This window comes from Caretta caretta, chromosome 1 (genome assembly GCF_965140235.1).
Source record: "Caretta caretta isolate rCarCar2 chromosome 1, rCarCar1.hap1, whole genome shotgun sequence".
Classification (NCBI taxonomy): Eukaryota; Metazoa; Chordata; order Testudines; family Cheloniidae; genus Caretta; species Caretta caretta.
Window position 1 is genome coordinate 114,303,039 of NC_134206.1, and position 17,887 is coordinate 114,320,925.

The following is a 17,887-nucleotide window of genomic DNA, read 5'->3' on the forward strand; positions in this document are numbered from 1 at the left end:
CCCCATGCCCCAGCCCCCTGCCCCAACCCTGATTCCCCTCCTGCCCTCGAAACCCCTCAGTCCCAGACCAGATCACCCTCCTACACCCAAACTCCTCATAGAATCATAGAATATCAGGGTTGGAAGTCCAACCCCCTGCTCAAAGCAGGACCAATCCCCAATTTTTGCCCCAGATCCCTAAATGGCCTCCTCAAGTATTGAACTCTCAACCCTGGGTTTAGCAGGCCAATGCTCAAACCACCGAGCTATCCCTCCCCCCATCAGCCCTCATCCCCAGCCCCATCCCAGAGCCTGCACCCCCAGCCGGAGTCCTCACCCCGCCCCGCACCCCACTCCCCCGCCCCAGCCCAGAGCCCCCTCCCGCACCCTGAACTCCTCATTTCTGGCCCCACCCTGGAGCCCTCACCCCCTCCCGCACCCAACCCCAATTTTTTGAGCATTCATGGCCTGCCATACAATTTCTATTCCCAGATGTGGCCCTTGGGCCAAAAAGTTTGCTCACCCCTGTACTAGAGGTTTGTAAACTTCAGTGAACCTGGGCTGCATTTCAGGGTTATAACACTCAAAGCAAGAGGAGTTAAGTCAGTCTAGTTAAGTGAACTTGCAGAGGGCGGGAGGGGCACCGGCAGCTAGAGCTGAACAAAAAACGTTTCATCCTAAACTTGTTTCAGTGACAAACATTTTTGAATTCGTGTGGGTGCTGCTGAATTGTTTGTGTCAGGCAAAACAAAACAAATTCTGAAAAAGTCAGAATGCTTCATTTCAACATTTCTGATTTTTGCTTCAAAACAATTTTTTTATTTAGAAATTTGCTTCAAATTTATTAAAAACATTTAAACATTAAATGCTTGAAACAGAAATTATTTGGATTGAACAAAGCGCTTTGTTCGACCCCAAATGACATTTTTCAAACCTTTTCAATTTGCTGAAAACGTTAATCAAATTTGTTTTCAGTTTGACCCAGAGTGAAATTTAATTTTTTTGGAATAGTCAGAGAATAGAAAAATCCTTTCTTCACACAGCTTTGTAGTGGCAGCCTTACCTGACTGATATTTCTTCTTCTAAGTGTTGAAACGTTTTATTTCACTGAGATCAGGTACAGTGGGGTTTGGTTTCTAGAAATAAAGATAAAAATTAAGAAGCGTGTCACATACGGTACTCAGCCACGAAATCTTGTAGATGTTTCTTTAAGAAAATTTAATCATCAGCGGATAACATTGCAGGTACAAAGCACTTGTTTACATTGTCAGCCACCTACTTCCAAGAGTGAAATCTTAAATGAAGTGGATCTAAATCATGGAGAGCAGCAGTTACTTGATGAACAATCAATATATCATTTTTGCAGAAAGTAAGAGTACAAAAATCACAGTATTTGATTTTTCTGTAGTTGTTGTCATTATCATCATGGGTGTTGATTCAGTTGGAATGAAAACACAAAACAGAAATATTTATAGACCATGAAAAGAGTTTCCCCAGAAAAATGTACTGAGAGAGGGAAAAAGGGGGTAAGGAAAGGAGACATTTGGACAGTTTCATGTTATGATTAGTAATCATCTGTTTGGGGGAAGTGCACAGTGTGTACGAACCAGCCAGGGGCAGGTTTGGAAAGAGCATCAGTTTCTAATGCAAGAAAAGAGGAACAGAGATCAGGCTGAAAGTCAGGCATGAGCACTTTTGGGTGTCTAATTTATGTGCACAGATACCAGGTATATGCTTGCAAATTGGGTATTGTGCACAGGTGGCCAATCAGATAACTGGCCATATACATACAGAAATATTTGATTTACATGCTTGCATTACGGATATGCATGCACAAATGAGATATGTATAAAAGTATGTGAGAAAACAATCAACTGAAACTAAGAATCTGGTCCAATGAGTATTAGATAAAGATACAGACAAGAATTATCACAAACTAAGGGTCCCGTTTGGTGGCACGCTAGGAATCAGCTACATCTTGTTACTCGAGCTAATGTGAAACTGCTGTTGAAATAGTTCTGTGAATTATTAACGTTAAATATCTATTACATGACTTTCAAAATACGCTCCTGCCAGCCCCTCCTGCCTCTCCCCCCCTAAAAATCATTAAGAAATCAAGGGCTGGCCTTGTGATTAAGGCACTGGGGCTAAGACTGAAGGGAACTAGGTTCAAATCTAGGTGTCAAAGACTCTCTGTGTGACCTCAGGCAAGTTGATAGTTTCCTCACTCTGAGGGGATGGCTACACTTGCAGATGTAGAGCGCTTTGAGTTAAACCAGCCTTCGTAGACCACAGTAGGGAAAGCGCTGCAATCTGTCCACACTGACAGCTACAAGCGCACTGGCATGGCCACATTAGCAGCTCTTGCAACGGCCACAGAGAGCAGTGCATTGTGGTAGCTATCCCAGCATGCAAGTGGCTGCAACGTGCTTTTCAAATGGGGATGGGGTGGGGTGGAGTGGAGTGTGACAGGGAGTGTGTTGTGTGTATGTGGGGGGAGAGAGGGTGGGTTTTTTTTGGGGGGGGGGCTGAGAGCATGCCAGCATGCTGTCTTGTAAGTTCAGACAGCAGCAGACACCCCCGCTGCCTGCATGCGCCTCTCTCTCTCTCTCTCTCACACACACACACACACACAGCATTCCACAGTAATGGTTGCTTTGTCTATGAGCAGATAAGCACGCCGGCTGTCAGGAATGGAGCTTTCAAAGGGCACATCCGCATTCCTGCAACAATTCCAAAACAATGAGAAGAGTGGCCACTTGACTTAAGGGGATTATGGGATGTTTCTGGAGGCTGATCATAGTGCAGTCATGCAACACCTCATTCACACTGACGCCTGGGAGTTTCAGCCAAGGCGCAACAAGTGTTAATCTTCTCGCCAAGGTGGACTACCAGGAGGACTCTAGCCGTGGAGTCGGAGCACTCTACGTGCCTTGCCAGTGTGGATAGGTAGTGAGCTAGGGCACCCGGGGCTGCTTTAATGTGCTCTAACTCACAAATGTAGCCAAGCCCTGAGCCTCCACTCTCCATCTGTAACATGGAGATAAACAGTACTTACTTTGTTTGTTTTATCTATTTAGATTGCAAGCTCTTCAGCACAGGGACTGTTTGTCACCCTGTGTTGGTCAGGGTGGACGGCCTTGTGTAACAAGGACAAGTGCAGAGTCCTGCACTTAGGACAGAAGAATCCCATGCACCACTACAGGCTGGGGACCGACTGGTTAAACGACAGTTCTGCGGAAAAGGACCTGGGGATTACAGTGGACGAGAAGCTGGATATGAGTCAACAGTGTCCCCTTGTTGCCAAAAAGGCTAACTGTATATTGGGCTGCATTATTCGGAGCATTGCCAGCAGATCGAGGGAAGTGATTATTCCCCTCTATTCGGCACTGGTGAGGCCACACCTGGAGTATTGCGTCCAGTTTTGGGCCCCCCACTACAGAAAGGATGTGAACAAATTGGAGAGAGTCCAGCGGAGGGCAACGAAAATGATTGGGGGCTGGGGCACATGACTTATGAGGAGAGGCTGGGGGAACTGGGCTTGTTTAGTCTGCAGAAGAGAAGAGTGAGGGGGGATTTGATAGCTGCCTTAAACTACCTGAATGGGGGGCGGGTTTCCAAAGAGGATGGAGCTGGGCTGTTCTCAGTGATGGCAGAACAAGGAGCAATGGTCTCAAGTTGCAGCTGGGGAGGACTAGGCTGGATATTAGGAAAAACTATTTCACTAGGAGGATGGTGAAGCACTGGAATGGGTTACCTAGGGAGGTGGTGGAATCTCCATCCTTAAGAGGTTTTTAAAGCCTGCCTTGACAAAAGCCCTGGCTGGGATGATTTAGTTGGAGTTGGTGCTGCTTTGAGCAGGGGGTTGGACTAGATGACCTCCTGAGGTCTCTTCCAACCTGATATTCTATGATTATAACTGGGCCTCAATCTGAGTTGGGCTCTTTTTATCATAACTACAAACTACAAACAGTGTTAATAATAGTATATATGAGTCAGTATCATGTCATTTAATGTTGTTTGTCACTTATTTCAGTAGTAACAAAGGTTCCTAAAACTCAGTGCAGTTTGCTCCAGGTACACTGTGCCTTCACACCCAAAACATTAAAAGCAAGGAAATGCTAAGACCAGGGAGAGGCCTCCCCTGTACCTCACCAGCCAGGCATCATATTAGACATTGTCAAAGAGACACCTGGGCCCGTCATAGAAATATGTCTTCTACTTCCAAGAGATACAGACTGCAGTCACCACATTCACTTAATTCATCCTGTAACTTGAACCTATGCTAGTACTCATCCCCTCCCCCACCCCCCAGTGTGTGTCTTACATCTCTAAAAGGGCAACATATATCACAGGAGTGAATCTGGAATATAACCACTGAATGAGACCAGCTAAAAGTGTAGGACTGATGTTCAAGACCATTAACACTAATGAAAATGCACATTTTTCATTGGAGTCTAATAGCCTGCCACCAAATAGGGCAACTGCTGTGCAATGTTTATACAAAAAAATGGCTAATCACAACCTTTATTGTGCTCTTGGCTACAGCCAGCTTTTAAGCATTTGCAGCTATGCTGGATTATTTTAAATCACTGAATTGTTACTTAGTGAAAAAGAAAATATTATTCATGGTAGACACTATATGGCATTACATCCTGATTCCATTTCTTCAGTGTTTATGAAGGAGATTTATTATCATTTTGCACTTCCCTGATGACTTTTATTCTCCCTTTTCTGGGGAGCTTCTTATTCTATTTATAAAATTGTCGAGGAATTAAGTAGCTAGGATTATAAAAATCTATTTCTAAAAAGTACAATCAGATATGATCCTGAAAAACCTTACTAACAGAACTTGCTCTTATTCATGCAAGAAATCCTACTGACTGATGTTAATTTGACTACTCACATGAGGAAGGATTTTCAGGCTTGGGAACATTATTTGTATGTAAATTTAGCTGGTAAGGAAGTGACTACTGAGAGGCCAATCCTGCAAAAGAGCTTACTCATTCAGGCAGTTCCATTGAAATCAATTGAGCTACTCCTCTGTGTGGGAGCTGCAGGAGTAGGGTCTAATTTTCCATTTCAGAAGGTTTCATACTTTCTAAAGGGGATGTCTACACAGCAACCAGACACCCCTGTCTGGCCCATGCCAGCTGACTTGGGCTCGTGGGGCTCGGGTTGTGGGACTGTTTCATTGCTGTGTATACATCTGTGCTCGGGCTGGAGCTCAGGCCCTGGGACCCAGATCCTGGGCTCTGGGACCTTGTGAGGGTCTCGGTGCCCTAGCTTCAGCCCAAGCCCAGAAGTCTACATGGCAACGAAACAGCCCCGTAGCCTGAGCCCTGCAAGCCTGAGTTGGCTGGCCCAGGCAAGCTGCAGGTTTTTCTTTGCTGCGTAGAGATACTCTAAATTTCCACCAGTAGAAAAAGCAGAGTTACTGGCCTGATTCTAAGCAGCTGTAAATCAGTGTAGCTACACCTGAGCCTACTATTCCACCTGAGCCTACTATATCTAATACGATGTAGGTCTGTATTTCACGGTGAATGGGATTATGTGGTAATCTCTTTCTGTATGACTGTTTCCCTCAGTTCTGCATACTTCAATACAGGAAAGACACTAACAATAATTCAAGAGAAAAGCCCTTTCTGATTAGGGAGCTGGAGGGATAGCTCTCATGAGGAAAGAGTAAAAGAAGAAAATATGTCTAATGTGGCAAAATAAAGGAGGTGGGGGAAACACGACAACTGTCTACAAATATATGACCTGTATCAGCAACAGGGATGAAAAGGGATTGGTTAAGGTGCTAACAGAAGAGGTAACTAGAAATAATGGAACTGAATATAAAAAAGAAAATTAAACTGACTGTCAGGACAATACACAACCCATCCACATGCCTTGCAATGCAGGGCTGTGCCTTTAAAGCACAGTTCAGTCCTAAGGCAGAGATAAAGAATAGTAGAAAGAAAGAAAAAGTAATGCTTATTAGTTCTGAGAAATTCAAGGCAGCTCTTCAGGTTAGTATTATTATTTGCATTATCTTATGAAGGGTTCATGTTTAGCTATTCCACCTGGAAGCAGGCAGGGCACACCTTGACTGTTTTGTAGAAGCAATGCACACATTGCTCTATCCAAGGACAAGGGCTAGATATGAACCATGAAAACTTGATTGTTGGGACAGTAACTGCGGGAGGCTTTCTTAGCCTGGGCTCAAGGCCTGAGAACCAGGATTGTAGTAGCTAAAAGATGCAACTAAGTATATTAATCAACGTCATACATTCTTTTGTGTATCCTTTTGCTGTAGCAGTGTGTAATGCTTAGGGGGGAGAAATATAATAAAAGGAGAAGGTGGAAGGCGGGGGGCAGAACGCCCATCTCAGCTGACCAGCCTGCTTTCTTGCATAAAGCTGTGTTCTGTCTCATCATTGAACTGCCACAACTGGCGCCCAAACGTGGGGCCCTCAGCACTCACCTCGCCCGGCAAGGGTTTCAGACGCGTCACTCATCCGCTTCGTGGATCCCGGTGAGTATTTTTCATTGTGGTAAGTATGGGAAGCTCCCTCTCTGCTTTGCAAGTGCAACACCGCAATGAGCTGCAGTATTTGCTGCGTAAGGCTCAGCATGACTGCCCGGCTCGAGCACTTACTCTCCTGCTACAGGAGGTGCGTGCCCAGTGCCCGTGGTATCCTGAAGCCGGAAGCCTTAAGCTAGCGGACTGGGAGCGATTGGGCCAGACATTGCACGAAGAGCCTCGAGCGCCCGTGCAGGCTTTACATGCCTGGCACCTCTGTCGCGACGCAATACTGCGTGTCACCTCGGATAGGCCCTCTTTCACGAGGCTGGTGCTCTCGCCACGCCCGTCGGCTCCTGTAGCCATCCCCGTTGCAGCTATCCCCCCTTCTACTGACACAACCCAGCGTGTCGCTTCGGAAAGACCCTCTCCCGTACCCACAGCCCCCCCTCTCCCTGCCTTGCCCCCGGTGTCTTCATTTCCACCGCCTCCCTTGCCTTCCCCACCGGAGCCAGTGCGTGATCACCCTCCCTCCGTGGGGCCCCATGCTCCGGGGCCCCCCGGAGGGTCATCTGCATCTGCTCAGAAGCTTTCGCTGGTGCAACAAATGGTTCACGCGGCGAAAGCTCGATCAGATCTTACAGCTGAGGAGCTGGCTGATCTGCTCTCAGTTTGCCCGGTGACCTGGCAGAATGATGACCAGGGCAACCCCGTGGGCACCTGGACCACTTTGTCATACTCGGTGGTTAGAGAGGTGAGGAAAGCAATTCGTGAGTTTGGCCTGACTAGCACTTTTGTGCGTGGTCTTGTTGAAGGGATAGGTACTGGGTACTCCCTAGTCCCTGAGGATTGGAAAACGCTGCTGCGCATGATGTTATCACCTAGTCAGTATGTTATTTGGCTTAGTGAGTTTCGGCAGATGGCAGAACGCCAAGCTCAGATACACGCAGGGGCTATCATTTATGATCAATTGGTAGGGGAGGGCCAGTTTGCTACTATTCAAATGCAGTCTCAACTCCCTCAGGCCATTTTCCCCATTATTTCCACCTGTGCCCAACATGCTTTCAAGAAGATCCCGGATTCAGGCAAGCCTACCAAAAGCTTTGTCAGTATCCGTCAGGGTGCCTCAGAGTCCTTTTTGGATTTTACCAACAGATTGCATGAGGCTATCCTCCGGCAGGTGGATAACACTGAGGCAGCTCACGAGCTCTTGTTAAAATTGGCAGTTGAAAATGCAAACGAGGATTGCCGCCGTGCTCTCCAGGCAGCGCAAGCCTCTGGTATTTTAGAGCTCTCAGACATGCTGCGGGCGTGCCAGAACATTGGCACACATGCCCACAAGGCTGGAGTTCTGGCTGCCGCCCTCAGAAAAACTGGGAAGGAGGGGAAGCGTTGTTACCGCTGTGGTAAGGAGGGTCATTTTCAGCGGGAGTGCCGCTCATCTAAAGCACCAGCCCGACCCTCCAAGAAGTGCCCCAAGTGTGGGAAAGGTTATCACTGGGCTAATCAGTGTCGTAGCGGGTCGGGAAACCGCGCGACGGGTCCCCCCCGAACCCAGGGCCAAACGGGGGTGTTTCCCACTCAGACAACCGTTCCTCTGCCTTAAAATCCATAGACTCTATGAGGGCGGCGACTGCTGGAAGTGCAGGGCTTGATTTGATCATGCAGGAGGACACTGACTTTCGGCTGCCAGGGGAGGTCTGTGCCATACCTACACAGGTGACGGGACCTCTCCCTGCCGGCTTTGTAGGTCTTGTTCTCCCTCGCTCACATGCTGGAAAACAGGGCTTTTTTGTCATTCCAGGGGTCATTGATGCTGATTACACTGGCATTGTTAAGGTTCAGGTGTGGACTCATCTTCCACAGTCGCTCCCGCGTGGACGGTCAATTGCACAATTGATTTTAGTCCCCTATCAGGTGCCAGCTGCCGAGGATCGAACTCGGGGCGGAGGCGGCTTTGGATCGACGTTGTCTCACTCGCCGTCTCACAGCGCGTCTTCTCCACTTGTTGCTCTGACAATGTCAGTCCGCCCCTCGAAACCTCAGTTAACACTTCTCTTAAATGATGTTCCTTTTACAGGGCTGGTGGACACTGGAGCTGACGTTACGGTGATTCGTGATCTGGAGTGGCCGGTTAGTTGGCCTACGGTTCCTTCTAAAGAATTGTGGGGGATCGGGGGTAGTAAACCCGGGCGCCAAAGCTTGTCTTGGGTCACGGTCTCTAAACCGGGAGGCCGTACCCTTGCTACTATCCGCCCTTTTGTGCTCCCTGTCCACCTTAATATTTGGGGCCGTGACTTACTTACAAAGTTGGACACCACCCTCGATATTAACATCTGATGGCCCAAAACCCTCCCTCACCCACCGTGCCCTCCGCATTACCCTTGGTGTGGCAATCCTTAGAGCCCGTATGGATTGACCAGTGGCCCCTCCCTCTAGAAAAGCTAAAAGCACTTCAGTTGCTTGTACAGCAGCATTTGCAAGCACAGCGACTGGAAAGCTCCACTAGTCCCTGGAACACCCCGGTGTTCGTTATTAAGAAAAAATCGGGTGCTTGGCGGCTGTTACATGACTTAAGGGAAATAAATAAACGCATCCAACCTATGGGCCCCTTGCAATTTGGCTTGCCAAATCCAAATTTAATTCCTCAAACCGATCAACTTTGTGTGTTAGATTTAAAAGATTGTTTTTTTACCATCCCCCTATGCCCTCAAGATCGTGAAAAATTTGCATTTACGGTGCCACAATATAATAATCAGCAACCCTCTCAAAGGTATCAGTGGAAGGTCTTGCCCCAGGGAATGCAAAATAGTCCAACCTTGTGTCAGCTTTTTGTGGATCGGGCCCTTGCCCCTTTTCGTGCCCGGTACCCTTCGCTAAAGGTCTACCATTACATGGATGACATTTTGCTAAGTGGTCCCCGGGTCACGGCCCAACAGCTTGAATCTTTATCTCAGATTCTCGGCCAAAATGGCCTGTTAGTGGCACCAGAAAAAATCCAACGCTCTTATCCCTACCACTACCTCGGATATAAGGTTTTACAAACCTATGCTGCTCCGGTTCGTCCGGAATTAATTCTACCTCAACCCCTAACCCTTGTTAAATTGCAACAGATCTTGGGTCATTTAAATTGGATTCGGCCCTACTTTTGTCTCCCCACTTCCATGCTGCAGCCGTTGTTTGAGCTCCTCCGTGGAGCCCGGGCACCGGGTGCAGTTATTGCCATCGCTGAAAAACATGCTGCCTGCATTCAACAAATCAATGCAGCATTGAGTCAGCAGTTTGTGGACAGACTCCCAGAGGTCCGTCCCTTACGATTGGTTCTTCTTGCCACCCCTCATACGCCAACTGCGGCTCTGTTTGTACCTCGTACAGACACAGCCGTCTCTATTATAGAATGGCTATACCTTTCATCCACCCCTCCTCGAAATATTTATCCGTATTTAGATGCCCTATCTGATCTTGTTCGTAAAGCCCGCCACCGTGCAGTGCAACTCACTGGCACTGACTTAGTTGCCATTGTGCTCCCCTTGTCCCGTACTGAATTTGACTCTTTGTGCCACACCTCCTTGGCCTGGCAGGTTGCTCTTTGTGATTATGTGGGAGAGATTTCTTACAATCCTCCAAAGGATCCTCGGTTGGTCATTACCCAAAAGGTACCCCTAGTTGTTCATCGTCTTAGCCGCTCTCAACCCATTGTTTCCGCTGTCACTCTTTTTACTGATGGCTCTCCCCACCGAGGTGTAGTCACTTATCAGTTGGGTGACCCCCCTCGTTGGCATTCTCGTTTTACCCTGCCTCAGCGTTCTGCACAGCGTTCAGAATTGGCTGCTGTTATTTTGGCCTTTCAACTTTTTGCTGATTGTCCCTTTAATTTAATTGTGGATACCCATTATGTTTATCAGGTACTTGATCATTTACCCCTTGCCCTCATTACCCCTCAGGTGGATGCAGACCTCCTTCGCCTGTTTTTGTCTTTGCAGCATCTTCTTGCCACTCGTCATTTCCCTTACTTTGTTGCTCATATTCGCAGTCATACCCCTCTACCTGGGCCACTCACTGAGGGCAATGCACGCGCCGATCGCGCGTTGCGTGGTCAGGTAAATTCCCTTTTTTCTGACCCCATTGAAAGCCATGCCTTTTTTCATCAGTCTGCCTCTGTTTTGGCCCGGCAGTTTCACATTCCTGCTGATCATGCACGTTCCATTGTTCGTTCCTGCCCCCACTGTGCTGCTGCTGCTCCTACCTTTTCTTATGCCGTTAACCCCCGAGGTACCGCAGCAAATCAGCTGTGGCAAATGGATGTTACTCATGTGCCACAATTCCGCCCCTATTCGTTTTTACATATTTCCGTTGATACTTATTCGGGCTTCCTTTGGGCAACCCCACAACGTGGGGAAGCCACTAACAAAGTTATTCACCATTTGCTGGCCTGCTTTTCTGTTATGGGTCGCCCCTGCCAAATTAAAACAGATAATGCCCCAGCCTATTGCTCTGCAGCCCTCTCCACCTTTTGTGCCCGCTGGGACGTCCGTCTTAAACACGGCATCCCTTATAATTCTACGGGCCAAGCCATTGTTGAACGTGCCAATCGCACACTCAAAACCTTGCTGGACAAACAATTAAAACAAGGGGAGCTGCGTCTCCGAACCTTAGGAGATATTCAACAACAAATGCATATCCTCTTGTTTTCTTTAAATAATTTAACATTGAATGCAGATCAGCAGACCCCTGCGGATCGGCATTTTCACAAATCTGAGGTACTGGAAAGACCGCGTGTCTTTTATCGTCAGCTGCCCGATCCACAGTGGCTGGGCCCAGTACCTCTAATCACTTGGGGTCGGGGATATGCTGCTGTGTCTCTCCCTGCAGGACCGTTGTGGGTTCCAGCTCGGTGTGTGCGACCGGCACTTAAACAACATGGCATGGCACCAGGGACTGTCGAATCCCATACCAGAGTTTCAGCTGACCTTGGAGGAGACCGCGTTGCCCCCCGAGTCGACAACGACGGGACGGAAACGGAGGAGGCGTAGTGTCCCAAACCGGCCCGTGACATGGGGAGCAGTAAAAGCATTGGTTGCCGCGGCCCAACGTAGGCTGGCAGCAGATCAACAGCCAGAGACTCCTGAGACTTTGTTTGTGGCGATTCTTGCCCAAATCACTGCTAATTCTGTGATGATTGTGTGCCTTTTGTGCCTGCTATTTCCTGTAGGGGTTGGCTCGGACGCGCTTCCCCCGCTACGAGCCCGAATGACATATAACATATGGGAAAGATTGGCTTCAATAGCAAATGTTACCCACTTTTGTCTATCTAATTCTGTAGCAGCCGGAGATTTGTTAGGCACATGCCTTATTCCAGTATGTCATCACCCTGAGGAGATGGAGAATAAGACACTGTTCTCTGCTTATGCGAATCTTTCCTCCCAGTACTCTAGCATGGCTAATTGGGGCCCAGCCAACTATACTCTGCCTCGCACGGCTATATCCCTCCACACACCGTACCCGGCCGGGGCTCACAATGTTACTTGTGCGCGTATAGTTAACTGCACTAGTACAAAGGTGCCCTTGGGCTGTCGAAAAATTTCTCAACCCCTTTTAAATTGTTCCCATGCTGTTAATGTTTCCTATAATTATGGCCATATCATCCTACCATCAGGATGGTTTTTTACTTGCGGCTCACGTACCTTTAATTATATTCCTGCAAATTTAAGTGATGGCACCCTTTGCTGTCTTAGTAGAATGACCCTTATATTGCCTTTTGCTGGACAAAATCGTAGTAAAAGAAGTGTACCCCTTTCAAATGATTGTATTGCAGATGTTGAGCTTTTTAGTCGTGCTGAGTATACTGCTTTAGCGGCCTCTATTGTTGGGGTCCCCGCGCTTGCTACATATTCAGCCAGAACTTTAAATAACCTGGCATGCTTTGCAGCAAAGGCAATTAATACAACATCCCAGGCTATTGCCTTACTTAACACAGAACAACACGAATTAAGAGATGCAATTTTGGATAACAGAGCAGCCATTGATTTTCTGCTCCTAAAACACCATCTAGGCTGCTCCACATTTCAGCACATGTGTTGCTTTAATTTAACTGATAATAGTCGCTCCATAGAAACTAGATTGGCTGAATTGGCCAATCTTACAACACACATACGCCAAGATCTGGGGTTTGAGGGCTTTTGGAATTGGCTTACAGGTTGGCTGCCCTCTCTAGAATGGCTGCGACAGCTTTTTGGTTATTTTGTGTTTGTAATTATTGGGCTTATTTTTTGCTGCTGCTGTGTACAATGTATTCCTTCCTTGTTAAGATTTTGTGAAATTTTGCCCTGGAAAGCTCCCCAAGTTATGTCCTTGTCTGTCTGGGAGTTAAATAGCATGACAAAACAAATTGATGGCTACAATGAGATGGCCAATTATCATTATATAAAAAACGGGGGGATGAAGGGTTCATGTTTAGCTATTCCACCTGGAAGCAGGCAGGGCACACCTTGACTGTTTTGTAGAAGCAATGCACACATTGCTCTATCCAAGGACAAGGGCTAGATATGAACCATGAAAACTTGATTGTTGGGACAGTAACTGCGGGAGGCTTTCTTAGCCTGGGCTCAAGGCCTGAGAACCAGGATTGTAGTAGCTAAAAGATGCAACTAAGTATATTAATCAACGTCATACATTCTTTTGTGTATCCTTTTGCTGTAGCAGTGTGTAATGCTTAGGGGGGAGAAATATAATAAAAGGAGAAGGTGGAAGGCGGGGGGCAGAACGCCCATCTCAGCTGACCAGCCTGCTTTCTTGCATAAAGCTGTGTTCTGTCTCATCATTGAACTGCCACAATCTTAGCATCCAGGAGCCCCAGTCATAGACCAGAACTCCTATGCGCTGTACAAACACAGAACAAAAAACAGCCCCTACCCCCAAAAAGCGTACGATCTACCACCTGCTCTGCACTACAAAGTTAAGTTGAAATAAGTTGCCTTGTGTCAACTGACCTGTGCATGTGTCTACACTCAAATTTGTACCTGGTTGATGTAAGCACCTTGCTATAATAAAACCACCTCCCCAATTGGCGTGGAGCCAAAGTCCACCTACTGATGTTGAGGCAGTGCGAGTATCGACACCGCATGACTTGTGTTGACCCTAACAGTGCTCCAGCAGCTGTCCTGCAATGCAACAGTGACTGCTCTGGTCACAGTTGTAAACTCCATTGCCCAAGAGTCATGGAGACCAGCCGAAGCCATTCTCCCCCCATCCCCTTTAAACGCCTTACATGGTTTTGAAATGCCTTTTCCTGGTTGCCCCCCTTGGTGAGCGCACCTAACAACTCACCCTTGTTGTGTGCAACTGCCCCACCTACCAGGCCGGCCCCACGCACTAGATGCGCTCCTGCCTGGGGTGAACAGGAAGCATTGGACATCCTGGGCCTATAGGAAGAAGAGGCTGCATGAGCACCGCTATGGACCAGCTGTAGAAACGTGGACATTTATGAACATGGGGGGGATGCAAGCAATGGGTTATGAAAAGGATCACCAGCCGTGCAGCATTAAGGAGAAGGAACTTCGCTAAGCATACCACAAGGCCAGGCAGGCCAACAATAGATCTGGTGCTGAGCCTCAGACCTGCTGCTTTTACAATGAACTAAATGCTGTACTTGGTGGAGACCCCCATCAGCAGCCCCAGACCACCAGGAATACCTCGGAGGAGATCGAGACAGAGGCCCCTGCTGTAACTAGTGAGGAGGAGAAGGAGGGAGCCATGGTGGAGGGAGCAGCCATTCTGTGAGCCGGGATGTGTTCAAGACTCCACCACAATCTAGCCAGTCCCTCCAGGTGAGCACAGCTGAACCCAGTGAAGGGAAATGGACCTTGGATGTATGTTTCCTTACAATGTTAAATTTAAAGATGGGGCCTCACCCAGCTCCAAGTTAAGACACAGGTATCAACTTTTCATTGTTTTACTCGTACGAGAAGAGGTTGCAGTCCAACAAACAGAGATAGTGTTGGCATCTGCTTTTCATTCGCCAGTTGGCTCAGGCAGGGAGAGGGGGCACATGGAGCCATTTGGGGTGTTTTTTGTATCCTCCTGAGATACCTTGATGAAACTTTCATGGAGAGATACAGTAATCCCCTCCCCAAAGTTTTCTAGGGGTCGCAGCCTTATTTCTTCCTCTGCAGCAGGACACTTTCCCCCTCCACTCCACAATGAGTTCGGCTGGGATCGTTGCAGAAAACAGGCTGGTGGCCTATGGGCCCAGGTAGGGCAGTAGTAGCTGTGCTTTCTGTGCCTTTACTACTCTCAGGCGTGAGAAGTCAGCTAAAATCGTGGCCCCCGGTGCAAAACAACACTAGTACGCTGCGCCATTGCCCAATACTCGTACCCATGCAATAGGAACTAAAAAAATTAGTTTGTTCATGCATCTGAAAATTCTTCTCGCCCGTGGGGTCATACTCACCATGCCTGCGGCTGGAGCGTGGTGCTGTCCCAAGGTGCACAGAAGCTGAAGTATCAATAACATTTTCTTATTAAAAGTGTGTATGGGAATAAAGGGAGGGAGTTTTTAAACTTATCTTTCCCTTTCCATTGGGTCCGTAAATCCAACGATACAGCTGTCAGTTTCTATCAACAGCAGCTGCCGTTGCGGCTTTGAGGGGTGCCTCCTCCACAGCCCGGAGCGTCTGAACCTGATGATGAGAAGGAGAAGAAAGTGGACTAGGGAGGACATGCTCGGCAAGATCTTGCAAGCCAGTGCTGCCTCAGACTGTGAGCAGAGAGCCTGGATGTTCAATACAGCAGAAAGCATGGAGAAGGAAAGAGTAGACAGGAGAAAGTCCCAGCAGGAAAAGGAGAAGGAGATGCACCAGGACATAATGGGTTTTCTCAGGCAGCAAATCAATATGCTACAGATCCTGGTTCACCTAAAGATAAAAAAAATCCCAGACTTCTCACCCTTTTAGTCCTTGAAGAACTCCATGATCATACCTCCCAACAAAACATGTGGCATCACGGGCTGCATCCTTACTCCTACCTCTCCAGGCCAGGGGATACAAGGGAAACCACAGGTTCACACATATAGTGACCTGCGGGAATCATGGTTGCTCCGTGTGTAGTCACAACTCCATTTTGAGCTCTTGTACTAGGCCTTGCCTTTTTCTGTTCCAAGTCGGCAGAGAGCTGCTCCACATCCACACTGGGGCAGCTTTCCCCCCTTTGCCTCACAGATATTATGTAGGACACAACAGGCAGCTGTAATCCTTGGGATATTTTTGTCACCGAGATTCAGTCTCGTGAGTAACCCACCTGAGCATCCCTTCAATCTACCAAAAGCAATTTGACTGTCATTCGGCACCTGCTGAGCCAGTAGCTGAAGCTTTCCTTGGTGCTGTCAAGATGGCCGATGTACAGCTTCACGAGGCAGGGGAGCAAGCAGTAGGCCGGGTCCCCCAGAATCACTATTGGCTTTTCAGTACCACCAATGGTAATCTGTAGATCAGGAATGAATGTTCCTGCTTGCAGCTTTCTGAACAGTTCTGTGTTCCTAATGATGAAACTGTCATGACTAGCCCATATTAATATTGGTGAAGTGCCCCTCAGTCAGCAGCTGTCACTCTTCGGCCGCCCAGCTCTGAAGGCAGCAGCGCAGAAGTAAGGGTGTCATGGTATGGTATGGCATTGCCACCCTTACTTCTGCCCTGCTGCTGGTGGGGCGCTACCTTCAGAGCTGGGTGCCTGGCCAACAGCTACAACTCTCCAGCCACCCAGCTCTGAAGGCAGTGCAGAAGTCAGGGTGGCAATACCCCGATCCCCCTAAAATAACCTTGCAACCCCCCTGCAATTCCCTTTTGGGTCAGGATCCCCAGTTTGAGAAACACTGGTCTGCACCATGAAATCTGTATAGTATAGGGTAAAAGCACACAAAATACCAGATTTCACAATCCATGACGTGTTTTTTATGGCCTTAAGTATAGGTATGGCCTCAGTATGAGACAAGAGACAACAGGTGGATACAAACAGGTGGGCAAGTACAAAGAAACAGTGAGACAGTATTGGTCAGCACGATAGGCAGTGGTCTCAGCACACCAGGAACCTAACCATTGTCAAGTTTTTGTAGCCTCATGGCAAAGGAGAGTTTTAAAGAGGGTGTTGAAGGATTTAAGTTAGGGCTGTCAAGCGATTAAAAAAAATTAATTGCGATTAACCGCGCAATTAACCCTGCTGTTATACAATAATAGAATACCATTTATTTAAAATATTTTTGGATGTTTTCCACATTTTCAAATATATTGATTTCAATTTAAATGCAGAATACAAAGTGTGCAGTGCTCACTTCATATTTATTTATTATAAATATTTGCACTGTAAAATAAAAATATTTTTCAATTCACTTAATACAAGTACTGTAGTGCAATATCTTTATTATGAAAGTTGATTGTAGAATTATGCACAAAGAAACCTGCATTCAAAATCAAAACTATGTCAAACTTTAGAGCCTACAAGTCCACTCAGTCCTACTTTTTGTGCAGCCAATTGTGAAGAGAAACAAGTTTGTTTTACTCACTTGGGATGTGTAAGACCCTTGGATCAAGTCCCTCTGCCTGAGGGTAAGAAGGAATTTGTATTAGGAATTGCTACTGCTCAGGTGAGTGGGCTATCAGATATTCTGATACGGGGCTCCCTCAGTTTCTCCTGTTAAAGCTGTTCTATTTTGGATAACTAATTAAAAAAAAAGTCATTAGAGCAGGGGGAGTGAATCCTGGGTCTTCCACCTCCCAGGAGAATGCTATACCTACCAGGTGACAGAGTCATTGTGCCAGAAGGAAGACATGCATGGGAATGACTCTGTAAACTGGTGGCTAGCGCATTCACATGGGAGACCCAATTACCTTTCTAAAATTATTTATACACAATGGAACAGCTTTGACAGGAGAGACTGAGGGAGCCCATCTCAGAATATCTCACTGTCCACTGATTAGGGCACTCACCTGAGAGGTGGCAGAGCCCAGTTCATATCTTCTCTCAAGTCCCCTCTCCACCTGGGTGGGAACTTGAACCTGGGGTCTTCTACATCCCAGGTGAGTGCTTGAATCAGTAACTAAGAGTTATGAGGGATCTCATTGCCATTTTCCACAACCACCACCCAGCTAAAAAATTATGAGGGAAGTCCTTCTCCTCTCCCCCTGCTGCTGGCATTTTGCATGAGCTCACCTACGCAAAGGAAGGAACGCCCGTCTTCCCCTGGGTTCATGCATTGCTCTGAAGCTTAGGTGCCTGGATGCCTGGCCTGGGGCTGCAGTGCCCATGCTCAGAAGTGGAAACTCAGGCACAGAGGGAATTTCATTGCACAAATTTAGGCACTGAGTGATTTTAGTGCCTACAGGCTTTGGCGACAGCTGAGTGGGGACTTAG

General features: G+C 47.5%; 1 protein-coding gene and 1 long non-coding RNA gene across 2 annotated transcripts in view; one reads left to right on the forward strand and one right to left on the reverse strand.

Moving 5' to 3' along the window:
* Nucleotides 1–971: 971 nt before the first annotated feature.
* Nucleotides 972–17,887, reverse strand: part of LOC142069940 (uncharacterized) — a 33,368-nt gene continuing 16,452 nt past the window's right edge. The window contains exons 2-3 of the long non-coding RNA XR_012665904.1: nt 14,937–15,165; nt 972–1,115 (exon numbers count right to left, since the gene is read on the reverse strand). This is a non-coding gene — a long non-coding RNA (uncharacterized LOC142069940). The remainder of the gene's footprint in view (nt 1,116–14,936; nt 15,166–17,887) is intronic.
* LOC142070987 (uncharacterized) lies at nt 7,527–12,979 on the forward strand. The gene is made up of 2 exons (XM_075125089.1): nt 7,527–8,620; nt 11,360–12,979. Exons 1-2 carry the CDS (start codon nt 8,108–8,110, stop codon nt 12,977–12,979), a joined length of 2,133 nt encoding a protein of 710 aa, XP_074981190.1. The 5' UTR covers nt 7,527–8,107.